The 15,557-nt window shown below is 43.5% G+C and overlaps 1 protein-coding gene across 1 annotated transcript; it reads left to right on the top strand.

The window, feature by feature from the left end:
- The first annotated feature begins 3,684 nt into the window (after positions 1-3,684).
- Positions 3,685-13,984, top strand: LOC106933768 (uncharacterized). Its single transcript, XM_088004992.1, has 2 exons — positions 3,685-6,219; positions 12,923-13,984. Exons 1-2 carry the CDS (start codon positions 5,182-5,184, stop codon positions 13,805-13,807), a joined length of 1,923 nt encoding a protein of 640 aa, XP_087861118.1. The 5' UTR covers positions 3,685-5,181; the 3' UTR covers positions 13,808-13,984.
- Positions 13,985-15,557: the final 1,573 nt, after the last annotated feature.

Genomic DNA, 15,557 nt, shown 5'->3' with positions numbered 1-15,557 from the left:
CAACTTCTACCTGTTTTATGCTTTTAAGTGGTTGATGAGTCAAATGTCTAAAATCTGCTTGGATCCCAATCACTGCTGCTTGCTGCCAGCATTTAGGGATTGCACATTTTTTTATTATTATTATTTTTTTTTTAAGCCTTAGAAACAGAAGCTTTTCTCTCTGTTGACTCAGTGAGGAATAATTCAGCTCAGATATTTGAAAGCCTTTCAAAACACCAAATGTAAAGAGACATTTTTTTCAGACATCATGGGGTCCTTTCATCTTCTTTTATTTTAATTTGGACTCTATTAATTCATCAAAGGAAAAAATAAAATAAATATGTGAGCCAGAGAGAGACTGAAAAAACTCTGTTTCTGAAATCATGAAGCACTGGGGTTATTAGCTCAATGCTTTCAATATATAAGCTAAACTCATTATACATGTATGCAAATAAAACAACCAGTTTTCAGTTTAATCTTTTTTTAAAAGGGAAGATAACCTCCTGTTGTTTCTAAGTGGCAGGTGTTGGAATAGAGTTTTTGGTAAAATGAGAGAAAAAAGAGAAAAACGATAAATCAAGCAAATGAAAATTATTGAGTGTCTTTTAATTCATCATGCAATTAATTGATTTACTGTTTATTGTGACAGGCCTAGAGACATGCTCTCCAAAGCTGATCTAGCGGAAATTATTCACGGTTTTGTGACATTGTGCTTGGATTACTGTAATGCTGCTTGCACCAGTCTAGACAGGTGATCAGTCTTATGTCTGAAATCTATTCGGAAAGCAGCAAACACAAACACACTCACACCACCCTGGTCTTTGTACTTTCTACTCTGGCTCCCAGTGGATTTCCTGTTGCCACCTACAGGTCTACGAATGGTCAGGCTCCTGATTATTTCTGTCGGGTTTTAACAAAACACTCTGCTGCTCGTGGCCTTCAATCCCAAGACCAGAATGTTCTGGTTGTTCCTTATTTGGTACAAGGCCTTTCAGTCTGTGGCTTCAAAACTATGGAACAGTTTACTAACTGCAGCTTTGTTTTGCTGACTCACTGGATGTTTTTGAAAAATGAAACCTATTTTGTTCTCCAAGATTTCTATGTCATCAATATACTTTTTGTCTTCATATTTTGTATAGAATAACTGTACAGTTGTACTGTGGTTTGTGACTTGAGTGTTTGTGAAAAGTGTTTTATAAAAACTTTACTCACTTCTGCTGGTGGTTTCTCCCCGTTACAGGGAAGTTTTTTCTCTCCACTGTTGCTACATTCATGCTCGGTATGAGGGATTGCTCCAAAGTCAACAACTTTGGAGCAATAAGCGACTGCCTACTGTCACAACATTCCAGTCCAGAAGGAGTGAAGGCTGCAAGTTATCTACTGGATGCAATCTGCCGGGCCTCATTAAATGGAGGGCATTTATGGCTAATTTTAATAATAAACTTGACTTGACTGCATTGTTTGATAACTAGGATCAACTAGATTGTACGTAACTTTAAATCTGTATGATTGAATTCTTACGTGTGTGACTTTTATAATGTGACTCTGAAGTCCGTGAGCTGTGATGGATGCTAACGAGAGGCTAGACAAGCAGTGACAAGGACGTTCAGCCACTTGTAAAGTCATATTCTGCTGCTGTTTCTACAATTATATGATGACAAGTCAGCAAAGCGCCTGTACAGATGAGACACAAATCCACTGTTATATATTTTAAACACCCATTACATTACCAAAGAAGTACTTGAATTTGTGATTTAAATCGATTCTGCCTTTCCAAAAAATGTGCAGATGATGCAGTTGGTTTGCAGGAACTGGTCAGATAGATAGCTGGTACTTGAAAATAAAAATCTGGCCCGGTGTTCTTCATGGCCCCTTCCATACATTTTTCATAACCAAATTATCTGGAAACTTTGCAGGGCTCTCCATATATGCTCCAGGGTTTTCTTCCGCAGCTGTACGAGCTTCATGTAAATACCTCGGGAGAACAAACATAAATTAAATAAGTAGAGAAAACCCAAAGTAGTTCTAGCTCTACTTGGAAATACTTAGCAAATCAAAAACTGTTGAAAACTGGTTTGTTTGGAAGATTTAATTGAGTTAAATCATTAATTAAAATAAAACTAGCAAAAGATACTGTAATATATGTATATATATTGATGGTGAACTATATGATAACTTAATTTGATTGATTTTCAGTTTAAGTATGTGGGCAGCTTGTTTAAAACAGGACCCAGAAGTTATTTTATTCAACATTTCATTTCGTATCAAAGTAGGTTTTTCCACAAGTTATTATGCATCTTTGTTTTTATTTGAATGCCCACTTGTTTTCTTCACACTGGCACACAATGTATCATGAATATATCGTCATTGCAATCAGTGTATGCAGCAGTAAAATCGTATAGGACTGTTTGAAATGCAGGAACAGTTGACTAATATATTCCATATATTTACATAAAAACACCTTTTGCATCCCTATACGAGATTCAGCCTGATGGAGTTTCCTGCTGTAGACGTACAAGACGCTACCGGTCACATAAGGTGTTTAAAAAAAGACATGATTTAATTTTACTATCATAATATTTACCCATAATACCTCCTTTATATGACTGTGATATTTTGCAACTCTAAGCTGGAATTGTTTTTCTACTGAAAGCTGGGAGCATCATGCACCTCATGACCTAGAGATTATGAGACAGATAACATGTGAAAAGATCAATCTCTTCTCTCTGGTCCTGCTGCCATCTAGATAAATACCTCAGAAACAACCAATAAGAGCCAGGAGGGTCTTCGCGATGCCAATCATCTTTGTGTCCTCCCCCTTGCTTTCTGCTGATTCACCATGAATCCTCAGGCTAGTTAGCATAGCCACCGATGACGACGGATTAATGGTTTTTCAGAAATGGTAAGTTGTTTCTCTGCCATTAGCACATTTAGTAGTGCATTCGCAATACCAAAGCCGAAACTTCCTCCTGGCTCTGATTGGTTGTTTTTAGTCGGGCTATTGATCCTTTGCAACCACAAAGCGCCATGATGGACGTCGGAAGTGAAGATCGGGAGTATTGAAAAGAGCGACTGAAATTGTTTTCCCAAATTGTTTTTGTCAGTTTATTCATGGCTTCAACTTGTTAGAGTCGAGCTCATTTGTCTGTGAGTATAACACACCTGGTTGGGGTTCATAGATGGCGGTATTTACAGAAGCTTGAAACAGCTAGCTTAGAAACCGACCTCCACTTCCTCCCTCAACAGCGTTTTCCCTTACACCGGAGCAGGATTAAAAACGTACAAAACAAAACATATGTGCATTTTTTGACAGGCTTTTCACAGGAGCGCATAGGTTGTTTTGACGTCCGTCATGGCGGAGCGGGCAGAGGTTCGAAGAGAGTGACGTCACGTGCAAAGGGCCAATAGTAGCACCGGGATGAGGCGGAGGAACTCAATGTTTTCACAAATTATCTGTTTCATATATTGTAGTCAGGACACAGTGAGAGTTTTAACAAATATGTACAAAAATTTATTTATATATTTTTTAAAGTTAACACTGGAGTTTTAAAACGCAGTTTTATGTTTATAAAATTTGTTTGTAACAAGTAACAACACAAGAAAACTACATTCAACTAACAGAAGGTGGAATATTGTAGGTAGAAGGATGGATTAGCATAGGTTGTCGACATCCGTGCCAGACCAGCCACAGTATTTGGCCGTGTGCCGCGGAAGAGTTCAGAAGGATTAACAGCAGCTGCTCCATTGCTTTCACTTTTTAATGCTTTTTTTTAATCCATCGTAATGGTCACTACAGACTGACAGCAATCTGTCAACATGCAGACAGATTACACCGAGTATGTACAGTATTCCTATGTGTTGCATGTCAGGAGATGAAGTCATATTTTAACAGGGCGCTACCTCAGCAGCACACTGCTGTGTGACTACCAGCCTGGCAGATGCTTTGAGCGTCTCGGTGCTGAGTGACAGCAAACTGTCAGGGCTTTTGTGTGTCTCTGCTGGTGTTTTTCATTTAAGATGCTGCCAGAGAGGGAGGTTCCCACCAATGCAGCAGCAGCTGAGTGGAAAAAGCTCCTCAGGAGGCACATTTGAGCTTGTCAGACACAAGAAATCTGATTCAGACAACCAAAACAAAAAAAGAAAGAAAAAAAATGAATATTGTGCAGGAGTCCAGTAAAGAGCAGCTGCCTCTGTTTAATTAGAACAAATCGAAGTTGGAAATGGAAAACAGGGGAAAACAACAGGGAGGTAATGTGACACTATTTGCTGACAGTTATTATAAGCGGGGGGGAGCATGCAGTCCCACAGGCAGGCTGCTGTTTGCGGAGGGGCAGTTTCTTCTTCTTCTGTCAGGCTGGCGCTGATCCCTCATTTTACAGGTCACAATTATGTGCTTCAACCCTTCCTGCTGCTATCCATCCCCCCCCCCACCCCATCCCTCTGTAAGCAGCATTTAATTGTAATGGGCTGAGCTGGGGAAAGGAGTAATCAGATGAGAAGAGTCACATGGTTACACACTCTCTAACAGGGTGGGGGGATTAATAATACTGCCGCCTTGATTGAGCTTCAGCTGTTTTCTCTGGTAAATTGAGAGGTGGGGCTGAGTGCAAAAAAAAACAGTGATACGGAGGACAGGGAAAGAAAAGAGAGTTGCAAAAGGGTGATAAGGGGTTCTGTGATAAGAACAGAGAGGAGGCAGGGATGGCGAGGGAGGAGGCAGAGAGAGAACGGGAGTGGGAGGAAGAAAGAGCGAGGATAGGAGGCAGCGCAGTGCAGTGAGGGAGGGGTGAGGAGAGAGAGAGAGAGCGATGTAGAGACAGGAAGCCTCTGCTGCTACAGAGCCAGTGAGACGCAGGCAGGCGGAGGGGAAAGACGAAGAGAGAGAGGGAGAGGGGGCCTCCTGGTTTCTCTGAGACAGGCCCAGAGAGAGGGAGGGAGAGGGGCTCCAGGAGCACCACAACGGAGAGCGAGACGAGTGGGTGGAGAAGCAGGATCGGAGGGGAGGCGGGAGGAAGAGGCAGGGCGATAAAATCAAAACCAGGCTTTGGCAGGAGCAGAGGCAGAGGGTGGGACTTGAGCTGAGGAGGGAAAACAGCACAGGAGGAAACAAAGTTTTGAAAACTGAGGAAACAGCAAAGGGAGAGCAGATGCTGATGGCCAAAGCAGGAAGAGATCCATGGAAGAAGGTCAACATCTGTCAGCATGTTCTCTGACAGCCGGGCCACCGCCACCACACCTGGGGAGCAGAGGGGCTTCAAGGCTCACGCCCCCCACTTCATCCCATGGCTGCGCAACAGCCTGAAGGCTCACCACAGCAGCAGCGGCGGCGGCGACCTGGGGCTCAACGGGGCGTACAGGTCCAGCTCAGAGGGCCGCAGCGCTCTGACCCCGCTGGAGAGGGCCAAGGGGATCGGTTTCTTCTCCAGCCGGGCCAAGAAGGGGGAGCTCCGGTGTAATGGCATAGGGATGCTGCCGGTGGTGCTGAGGGGGCATCACATCCTGCCAGGCGGCGTTGGGAAGCAGAGAGAGGACGGTCCTGCCAGGTGGAGCAAGACTAAAGAGCTGGAGGTGGAGCCCAGCAGCAACTCTCAGCTCAGCCCAGAGGAAGGACTGGCCGACAGCTGCTCCTCGCCGCCGCAGAGCCAAAACGTGGGTCCCGCAAGCAGCCCCTCAGTGAGCAAATACGGGCCTCTGGTGGGGCCCCATCCCACTCCTGTACCCGTGCTGCTGGCCGAGACGCCCGACTGCGATGTGCCCGTCGTGGTGTGCATGGAGGACAGCGAGGGGAAGATGTGGGACTACACCAGTCACACCACCTACCGCCAGAGAGACGTCCACTCCTCCAGCTGGCTGAGCTCAGGCACTCAGCAGCTGATCGAGAGGCAGCGCGGGTTCAGCTCCAGCTTCAGCTGCGTCAACAAACACGGCAGGACTTCTCAGAGTCAGAGGGACCTGACGGCCCTCAACGGGCTCATCTTCTCCAGTCAGACCCCTCCAGGAGCCCTGGGCTGCACCGCCACCCTGAGAGGCCCCAGGAGGCCCCGGCCGAACTCGGAGCGGATTGCGATCCTGGGTCAGAACCAGACGTGGGTACCGCACAGACCAAACAGAGAGCAGGAGCCACAGAGGAAAGGAGTGGGCTGCAGCAGAAAGGTGGTCCGAAATCAGATCAAACGGGTGGTGGACAACCTGGAGCAGGTCCTCACTTCCCTCAGGGACATCCAGCAGGAAATCAAAGAGGTACACACACACACGCACATGCACACGCATGCACACACGCACATGCACACGCATGCACACACGCATACACACGCATGCACACACACACGAATACACATGCATGCACGCACACACGCACACACACACACACACACAGTTGTTTGTTGATTTATGTATCATGTGTCTGAAACTTTGCCATGAGAGCTGCAGATTTGTCTCTTTTCTTTCCAAGGCTGAAGGGTGGGAACATAAACAAATCAGGGCCTTACTGCATCCTCTCTCATTAATTTAGACATTTTCCTCATGCAGAAAATGTTGGAGCTTTTGCAGAAAAAAAAAAAAAAAAAAACCTTGAGGGCATTTAGAGATAACAAGGCAGACTACAAATGCACTTTCTCAGCAGAATTAAACAAGCAGAAAAGCATCTGCAGCGGGGATGCACGGACCCAAAACATGTTGTTGTTTCTCAGGCTCTCCTTTCTTCTCCCCAGACACTCCAGAGTCTGGCACTTTGTGCTCAAGTCGGGCGTGCGCTTTCATAAAGGTGGATGAGACGGTAGTTATGGCCCATTTGCCAGATGCATTCAGAGGATGTTCAGACGATGCAGGGTGACATTAGTAAAAAGCCTTGCCTCTAACATCCTCTCTTTTCCACCGCTTTTCCCTCTCATGGACAGCTGCTGCTCCAGGCACAGCTGGACGGTAGCCGGCGCTCTTTTATAATCCATTTATGTCTGAATATCCGTGCCTCGTCCAGTAAATGTGACACGCAAATCTTTCCTCCTGGCGTCCGATCAGCGAGGTCACAGCCAAAGCCCAGAGGTAGTAACTTCATCATTGTGACTTTAAAGACTTCTCCCTGACAGAATTAACATCGCTGCGATGAAAGTTTATGAAGAATACAGCAAGAAATGTGGAAAAAAAAAAAAGCGATCGATAAGGCTGCATGTATAAACAGAGGTGGCAAATGAAACGAGAATAAGTCGCTGTGGAAGTAGTGTTGCATTGTTGCATTAAGCAGTAAGCACTAATGTGGAAAAGAAATGGAGTGAGGCAAGGACAGAGGTCGTTTACTGGCATGGAAAAGTAATCACACTGCTTTTACTATCTCCCATCACAACCACAATCTTGAAAAACATGAATTTTATTGGGGTTTTATGTGACAGACCAACACCGACTTGTAATCTGGAAGGAAGACGATGATCAAGTTTTTTTTTTTTTTTTGTGGTACTATTGTGAGAACAATAAAAGTCAACTATTTACTACTTCTTTTAACAGCATGGCTGTGTCTCCACGACACAACAATCATGGCCCCACAAACGCAAATACTGCTCTTGAAAAGCATTTGTAATGCGCTTCTTTAGGACACCAGTCACATAAAGAAGTTCGGTTTGTCTTACTACACTGCACAAATACTTTCAAATGTTTTGATATTTACTCAAACTCTCGTTGAACAAACACTGGAGAAATTAGTGAAACTAACAATCCTGACAATACGGACACATCTGGGGAGGTTCGAACGTCATTAATTGTAATTTGTCGCGACAGCAATAAATCAAAGTTGTTATAATGATAAGAAATTTATCGCTATATAGATGATAAACCAGTGGGAGGATCTGTGGAGGGCAACTAATAACTGTGCCTTTATGGCAGAGTGGGAAGAGCAAAACCATTGGTGATAGGAAGTCATTAGAAGTCTCATTTAAAGTTTGCATTAAGTCAGAAACTCCACTCCTCTAGAGACACCTTGCTGCAACTTTTAGACGCATTTCTGCTGCAACACTTGAATCGAACGACGTTCAGCTCTGCAGAGGCCTGGTAAGGAGGCGTTCATTTGATTCAGGTGTGTTGGAGAAGACATGCACCATAAACTTACAGGAGGGTAACTCTCAAGGACTTGACTTGGAAGCTGAACTTTCAGCTCTGCATGCAAAATTGTACATGTGGCAAAAAAAACAACAAAAAAAAACAACAACACTCCACTTCAGCCTGAACACAGTGAAACATGTTGGTGGCAGCAACGTGATGTGGGGACACCTTCCTGCTGAAGAGACGGTGAAGATGAGGATGGACAGAGATAAATGCAAAACAATCCTGGGAGGAAACCTGGAGGTTCGCCTTCCATCATGGCAAACGTCCTGAACGTCTGAGCCTCAATGGGGTGGTTTAAGTGGTCTAGTCAAAGCCCAATCACTAAATTCAATTAGGAATATGTGGCCGTGCTTTGATGTTCAAATGCACTCGACTGTCAATGCAAGTTTAAAATATTTGGCAAAGAAAAGTTGCAATTAATTTCAGTCTATGGGTGAGCAAACCTGGAAGAGACGAAGCCCAAAAGACTTTCAGCAGAGCGGTGTCTGCAAAGTTTGACTCAGTGGGGGGAAGGGATTCACATTTTTAATTACAAAAATAAAACATGTAATTTTCTTTCATTTCACTATTTTCTGTTGGCTTTGTGCATAAAATTCCCAAACATACATAGGAGTGCAATATGCAACATGATCAGCATCTTTGCTCAATGGAAAGTAGAGGAAAATTTGCATAGATCGTCAGTCTGACGGCGATAATCTGCTGATGTGTTTCAGTCAAGTGTAAAGACAAAAAAAAAAAAAAAAAAGAGCTGCACCATGACTCAGATCCCGAAGAGAAGAAAGAACCGCGTTAAGCTCGAAGAGCGGAGTGAAACTTTAATGACGGAGCTCAACAATAAACATCTCTCGGAGCGTGTGTGTGTGTGTAGACCCGAGGGGGTCAAAGACTTTGTTTTTTTTAACAAACGTCCTCGAAAACAGCGGATGAAAAGCAGCCCTTTTATCTCCTCCGATTTCTGACATTAACAAGCAGTACCTGCCCAGAGTCACTGCATGTGCATATACTACATGCACCACTTCAAAGCGAAATGAAAGGCTTCGCTCAAAAACCTGCCGCGGCTTTAACAGGAAAAAAAAACAAAACAAAAAAAACAGGCAAACAAATCAGGTCATCCTTTGACATCAGCAAGGATGTTGTTGAACACAGAGGACAAAACTCATCCGGCATGGGCAGAGGATTTATCTGTGCACACAGAGCAGGTGGTGAGCTGGGTCAAACATTTTCCCCAGCGTAATTTTCTCCAATCTCTCCAGCCTCTGTCATCACGCAGCTGCCTGTGTGTCTGTGTGTTCGTGTGTCTTTGTGTTGAGCTTTTATTAGTGCACGCCTGCAGAGCATATACTTATTCTCTGCACCCATTTTGCATTCAGACATGTGTGTCTTTTTTTTTCTTTCTTTTTTTTTTGATAGATTATGGAGCAGGCTTTTTACTTTCTGGGTAAGGAGCATTAGATGGGAGGGCTGACTAAATTTAGCCTTCACACCACTGTAATGTAATAGTACTCTCATTCTGTCTTGGATGATTTTAACGTCTTTGCGATGTGGAAAGTAAAGATGAGAGGAAGGCCACCAGAAGTGTTTGCCGTAACTTTTATTATTTATTTAACCTTAAAGAAGCTTCAGGGCTGTAATTATTTCTATATGTTGACTCCATCTAGAAGAAATCTCCTGGTGACACCGGAGTTTGATCTCTGACTATGTGAGTTTTGATTTGAGGCCTTTTCTTTATATATATATATATATATATATATATATATATATATATATATATATATATATATATATATAAAACAGAGTAGCCATCTCTTTTTTTTTATTATTTAGGACTTCTAAAATGTAACGTAGGTCTTCATTTTGTCCCCTCAGGCCGATGCAACAGCCATCCCAGTGAAACGGGGAATAATCAACAGGTCTTAGCAGCTTTTGCTAACATGTAAAAGTGAAACCTTCCATGTTTGTTTTAAAATCTTAACCCAGACTGGCATCTCAGCAGCACCTAAGTGATCCTTTAACTCTGCACATTTAAACCAGATCACTGAGATCTGCTGAACAAGTGCTGCTTGTTGTTTCCAGTTTCGGGGCGTCGTGGGACGAACTTTCTCTGCCCACCAGGACCAGCTTTTGTTCATAACATGTTAGTTTGTCCTGTGCGATTGTAATGTCATCGTCTCATTGACTGGTACTACGCCTGATTCAGGGTCCTCATTGTGTCTTTCTTCTAAAATCATTCAATTAACGAGAGAAGAGCAAAAAATGGTCCAAACCGAAGCAAAACGGAGTCAGATTGAAATGCAGATTGTTGCGTCGTTAATAAAAGCCTGTCTGTTTGGTAATGAAAGCTGAAGGTTAAATTGTTGAAGCCTCGGAGCTGAGACGTCCCGATTTGAGATGTTTTTAAAAGCTTTTTGCTGGGGGAACAAAATGGATGTAAAAGCAGTGAGGTGTTTTAAACATTAATCACACTGAACAAAGGTGGACTTTCAGTCAGGCCATGTGAACATCTGCCTCACTGCTTCCTGTAATTAAGGGACCCCCCAAAGCAGCAGGTTTATTTATTATTTCTCTATTATGTCTCCTCTATACAGCAGCTCTTCATAACTTCCTAAATATTAGTTCTCCTGAATCACAGCACCTTGGCAACTCCTCCACCTTATATTAAAGGCGTAGAAATATATAGACCTATTTGATATGAGGGAGGGCAGAATAATCTCCATTTTCTGTCCACATGAATCAGCTGCTCACCCACTACTTCTCTGAGTGGCTTTTGCAAAAAAAGAAGAAAAAAAAAAAATCAAAGCACCAATACGGGTTTGTGATTAATCTGTGACTAAACCTTATGCGTCCACCACCTCCTCAACACAATTCAAACTCAAGATAAACTGTAAGACATGGCCCATCGGTACAATGCAGAGCTGAATGATGAAAGTATTTCTTCTTTTTTCCGAAAAGGTTAAAAATGTGAAGTGTTTATGTCCAGATTTGGATTTTATGATCCAAGTTATTTGGCGTCTATTCGTGAAAGCAACTCTAAAAATGGTCTTACTTGCTTAACTTTAAACTATGGCGTGACGGATACAGCGACGTTGATCTATGAACGTGTCAGACGAGCCAGAACAATTAACCGCGATCCCCTCTGTTTTAGTAAAAACAGCTGGTAAGTTCCTGAGGTCAATCGCTGCACACAGTGAGACGCCTGTTCCTGGTCCTCTGCAGTCTGGCTAAAAAAAAACAGAGCTGACGATGTACAGCCGGGAACCTGCAAGGTATATATGTTTGCCTCAGACTTGCTAAGCCACACTTCATCTTTAGTTTATGAAGCTGCAATAAAATATTTAGCTTTTAGATTTTTTTCTGTAGCAAATTTTTTTTTTTGGCGTTAAAGTATGCAAAGGTTTCTGATGAGAGATCAACTAGCATCTGAAAAAAAGTTCCCAAACGCCAAAATTGAGAAGTTTGATATTCCCACTGATGCTACTTGAAGTATGTGGAAAAGAATGTCAGTGCAGCATATAAAACCAGGACATATAATATCTTGCAAAAGTGCGGATACTCCTTGAATGTTTTTATGTCACGACTGCAAACCTCCATCCAATTTTATGATCATTGTCGCGATAAATTACAATCAAAAACCCAAATCTGGCAGCATTATCAGAATTATTTTTTATTATTTTCTCCTCTGCTTGTCCCATACGATAAATATCAATAAACTTGATGCAGTTGTTGTGTGCACTTTAGTGATACAAATCATTCTTTATGTGACTGGTGTCCTCGAGGAGCGTATTTGAAATGGAAATGTTTTTCAAGAGCAGTTTTTGTGTTTATGGCTCTCTAACAGATGTGCTATGCAATCACAGCTATACACTTACCTCCAGATAGAAGTAATGAATAGTTTTTTATCATCACTTTTACTATTACCACGATCATACCATTAGATAACCTAATAAAACTTTAAAGTCTAATCATCCACCCCTGGCCTGAATTTGTATTCAGCAAACAAACACGCTGTCCAAAACCTGACCGTCCATCTGAACTTTCAGGCCAGATAATGAATTCCCTGTGGACAAATAGCTGGAAAGAAGACCTGCCTAGTGTTTGTCTAAAGTCATGTATTGAACACAGAAAGCATGTGGAAGAAGGTTTTTCATTCAGAAGGGAACAAAATTGGACTTTTTAGGTAGCAAAACTATGTTCTGTTGAAACACAGTAGTGGCTGCGTTATGCTAAGGGGTTATGCTAATGCTTCTCTTCTTGACTCTGGTGTGCTGAACACAAAACCGTGACCACATTTTGTTGACTTTTATGTGCAGAACAATTTTAGTGCCGTTTCTTTTCACTCTACCACTTTAGACACTTTATGGAGTTCAGTCACAGATATATTATCAGATACGATCCACTGAGGTTTGTGCTTGCAGTGTGACAAAATCTGAAAATGTCCCACCTACAACAGCAAAAGTCCTTCTGCTTTATGTTAATTGATTTTATTTTTTGTAACAATTAAGGCAAAAAAAAAAAAAAAGCCAAAACCAGTAACTGGTGTGATTTGATGTGATGACCCAAAGTGACTTCCTGACCCGAACTTAAGTAGGAATCCAAAAGCAAATTCTTCTAATACAAAAGGGACGATCTGCAGCTACACACATTTAAAAAGGTGCATGATTTTATAATTTAATTTCCCCATTCATTAATAGAAACCATGCTATAAATGCTCTCTGATTCTTCAAAACATGTCGACTTTGGGAACTTTACAGTACAGAAACAAAATCTGCTTGCAACAGATTATAATTATTCCCTCTGGGAGAGTGTCGCGGATAATTTGTGCTTTTATTTATAAATCATTCTGTGTGTTTTCTAGGTCGTGCAGCAGATTGACTATCTAACCTCCTCCATTGATCTGGATGATGAGGAGCAGCAGAGGCCTGGAGGAGAAGCTCAGCCTCCCAGCGACAGCAGCTACAGTTCAGGCTCCAGCTCCAGTGAAGTGACAGTACGCGGCGCCCAGCAGAGGGCTTCGGGAGCTGAAAACCAGCCAGGAACCGCAGACTCCTACGGAACCCCCAGCAGAGAGGATCACAGCAGAAGTCAGCCTTCGCAGAACGGGCAGCTGCGCTCCGTGACCGCGGGCTTTCTGTCAGAAAGGAGTCGGATTGTTCAATTAACTTGTGGGCGGTCCCCTAGAAAAACTTTGTCCCGTGTGAACACAAACAGCCTCCCTCCGTCTAGAAACCCGACCACCCAGGATCACGTTCTGTCTCCTAAAAGAAGCCTCCCTGCTCGGCCTCCCACTCCCGGGCTGTCTCCGCTGACGGTGAACCTCCATCACCCCGGCAGCCCTGGATCACAGCCTTCCTCCCCTCTGTCTCCAAAGTCTTATCCACCCCCCGCCCTCAGCCCTTCTGTCATCATAGAGACCAAAGTCGGGTCACTCCAGACCCCACAAAGCGATCTCCCATCTGCTGGCCCATTTTCGCCGTCGCTAACTCACCCTCAGTCTGCCAGCTGCCCACCCACCAACTTTGAAACCAAAAGTTTGCCCCTGCACGACAAAGAGCGGCGAGCGGCCTCAGCGGGACCCTCGAACGCCTGCGCAGCCAAACCACCCGCGGGGCAGGGCCGCAGGGCCCGCAAGCCCCCGCCGTACCCGCACCACAGACTCTCTGAGCCCACAAAGAAAGTGAAAGAGCCCCGCAAAGCTCCTCCGTACCCTGAGAAAAGAAGGCTGCTCTCAACCACCGTGTGAGACGATGCAGCAGGAGGGGGGCGGCCGATCGAACAGAGGCACATACACAGCACCAGCCACATGTCTGCGGGAGTGGGGAGTGATTTAAGGCGGCTTAAGGCTCGCCAACTTCAGCTGAGATCAAGTTTCCAGGGCAACGGGATGCAGATGCAACTCAGGGTGAGTAAGTCCAGAACAACTGCGTCACTGCAAAAACAAAATCTTATCAAGTATTTCTGGTTTAGTTTCTAGTGGAAATATCTTCGGATACTCGGGGAAAAAGACAAAACTAACTTAGAAGCAACTTTTCAGCAAGAAATGGGAGCTTGTTTTAAGTCAGTAACACCTTAATGTTGATGAAAAAGGACTAGTTATAAGTGAAATAATCTGCCAATTGAACAAGAAATGTTCCTATATTACAAAATATAACATGGGACACCTAATTAGTACTTGTTTTAAGTCAATAATTAAGGAATTGTTGACTTAAAACAAGCCCCTCTTTCCTGCCATGAGATTTGAGTACTTGAAGCAAAAAGGGCAGAAGTTGACTGCAAAAACACAAAATCTTATCAAGTATTTTTGGTCTAGATTTTAGTGCAAATATCTTAAGACAAAACTAACTTAGAAGTAACAATAGTGCATTACAATATGGGACGCTAACTGGTACTTCTTCATCAGTATTAAGAACTTATTGATTTAAAACAAGCTCCTACTTCCTGACTTCATAACATGAAGTGAAACTTGACTGCAAAAGCACAAAATGTTGCAAAGTATTTTTGGGTCTAGTTTCTGAAATAAATTAAAACTAATTTAGAAATAACTTTTCAGCTAAAATAAGTTAAAATATGGGAAACCAGCCACTTTTTAAAAATCAATATTAAAGTAGTTAATGACTCAAAACAAGCTCATGTTTCTTGCTGAATAGTTGCCTGCAAGTTAGTTTTGTCTTATTTCAAGCGTATGGAGATATTTGCACTTGAAGCTAGGACCAGAAATACTTGGTAAGAGTTTTGTGGTTTTGCAGTGCTGGTTCCACCCTTTTCACCTCCCTGCTTCTCAAATCTCCTGGGTGCACGCACGGGGCCGTAATGACATCTGGCCGGCTTACCGCTCAGGTAACAAGAGCCTTTGTGCAGATGTTCAATTTGCACCCCGGCTCTGAGAACTCCCACGGACTGCACAGCTAAAGGGCAGAGGGGAAGGCATTATTAGCCAGAAATCTGAAGGAAACTGCAATTACCTCAGAATGGCGAGACAAAGATAGAGGTGATTACTTTATTGCACCTCACTCCAATGCATCCCGGCATAGTCACTCATATATATCAGCATCGCCTGTGGTCGGTAATTGCTGTCAGGAGTCGTGATGCTATGATGAGAAGTCGGCGCGGCTCGAGCTGCTTTGGCTCGACGGTGTGAGAACGCACTCAGGAGAGGCAAGGTCGGGGATCTGCGGTGCATCTAGAGGCAAGAAAAAGCTCTCATAAAAAGAGAAGCTTGGCAAGGCCACAGAGGAAACGTTCGGGCCAGCGTTGGGGTGCATGTCAAGGGAGACAGGGGGCAGCTGGCGATACGTTGTACCCTTCACCCGGCCCCACGGTGTTACAAAAATCCCATCTCCTTTGCTGCCTCTGGCTCGACCCACCTGGCCTCCGTCTCCATCTGTTCCCCTCTAAATGTCAAGGGGATGCAACAGGAAAGAAATAAGGAGCTGGTGTGTTGGAGAGGAATGCCAGCCAGATTGATTACATAAATACAACACAGGAAATCAATA

This window comes from Poecilia mexicana, unplaced genomic scaffold (assembly GCF_051168715.1).
Source record: "Poecilia mexicana isolate PSO_F unplaced genomic scaffold, ASM5116871v1 scaffold_4, whole genome shotgun sequence".
In the NCBI taxonomy this organism is placed as follows: domain Eukaryota; kingdom Metazoa; phylum Chordata; class Actinopteri; order Cyprinodontiformes; family Poeciliidae; genus Poecilia; species Poecilia mexicana.
The sequence above is the reverse complement of the archived record's forward strand: the minus strand, read 5'-3'. Positions and strand labels throughout refer to the sequence as shown.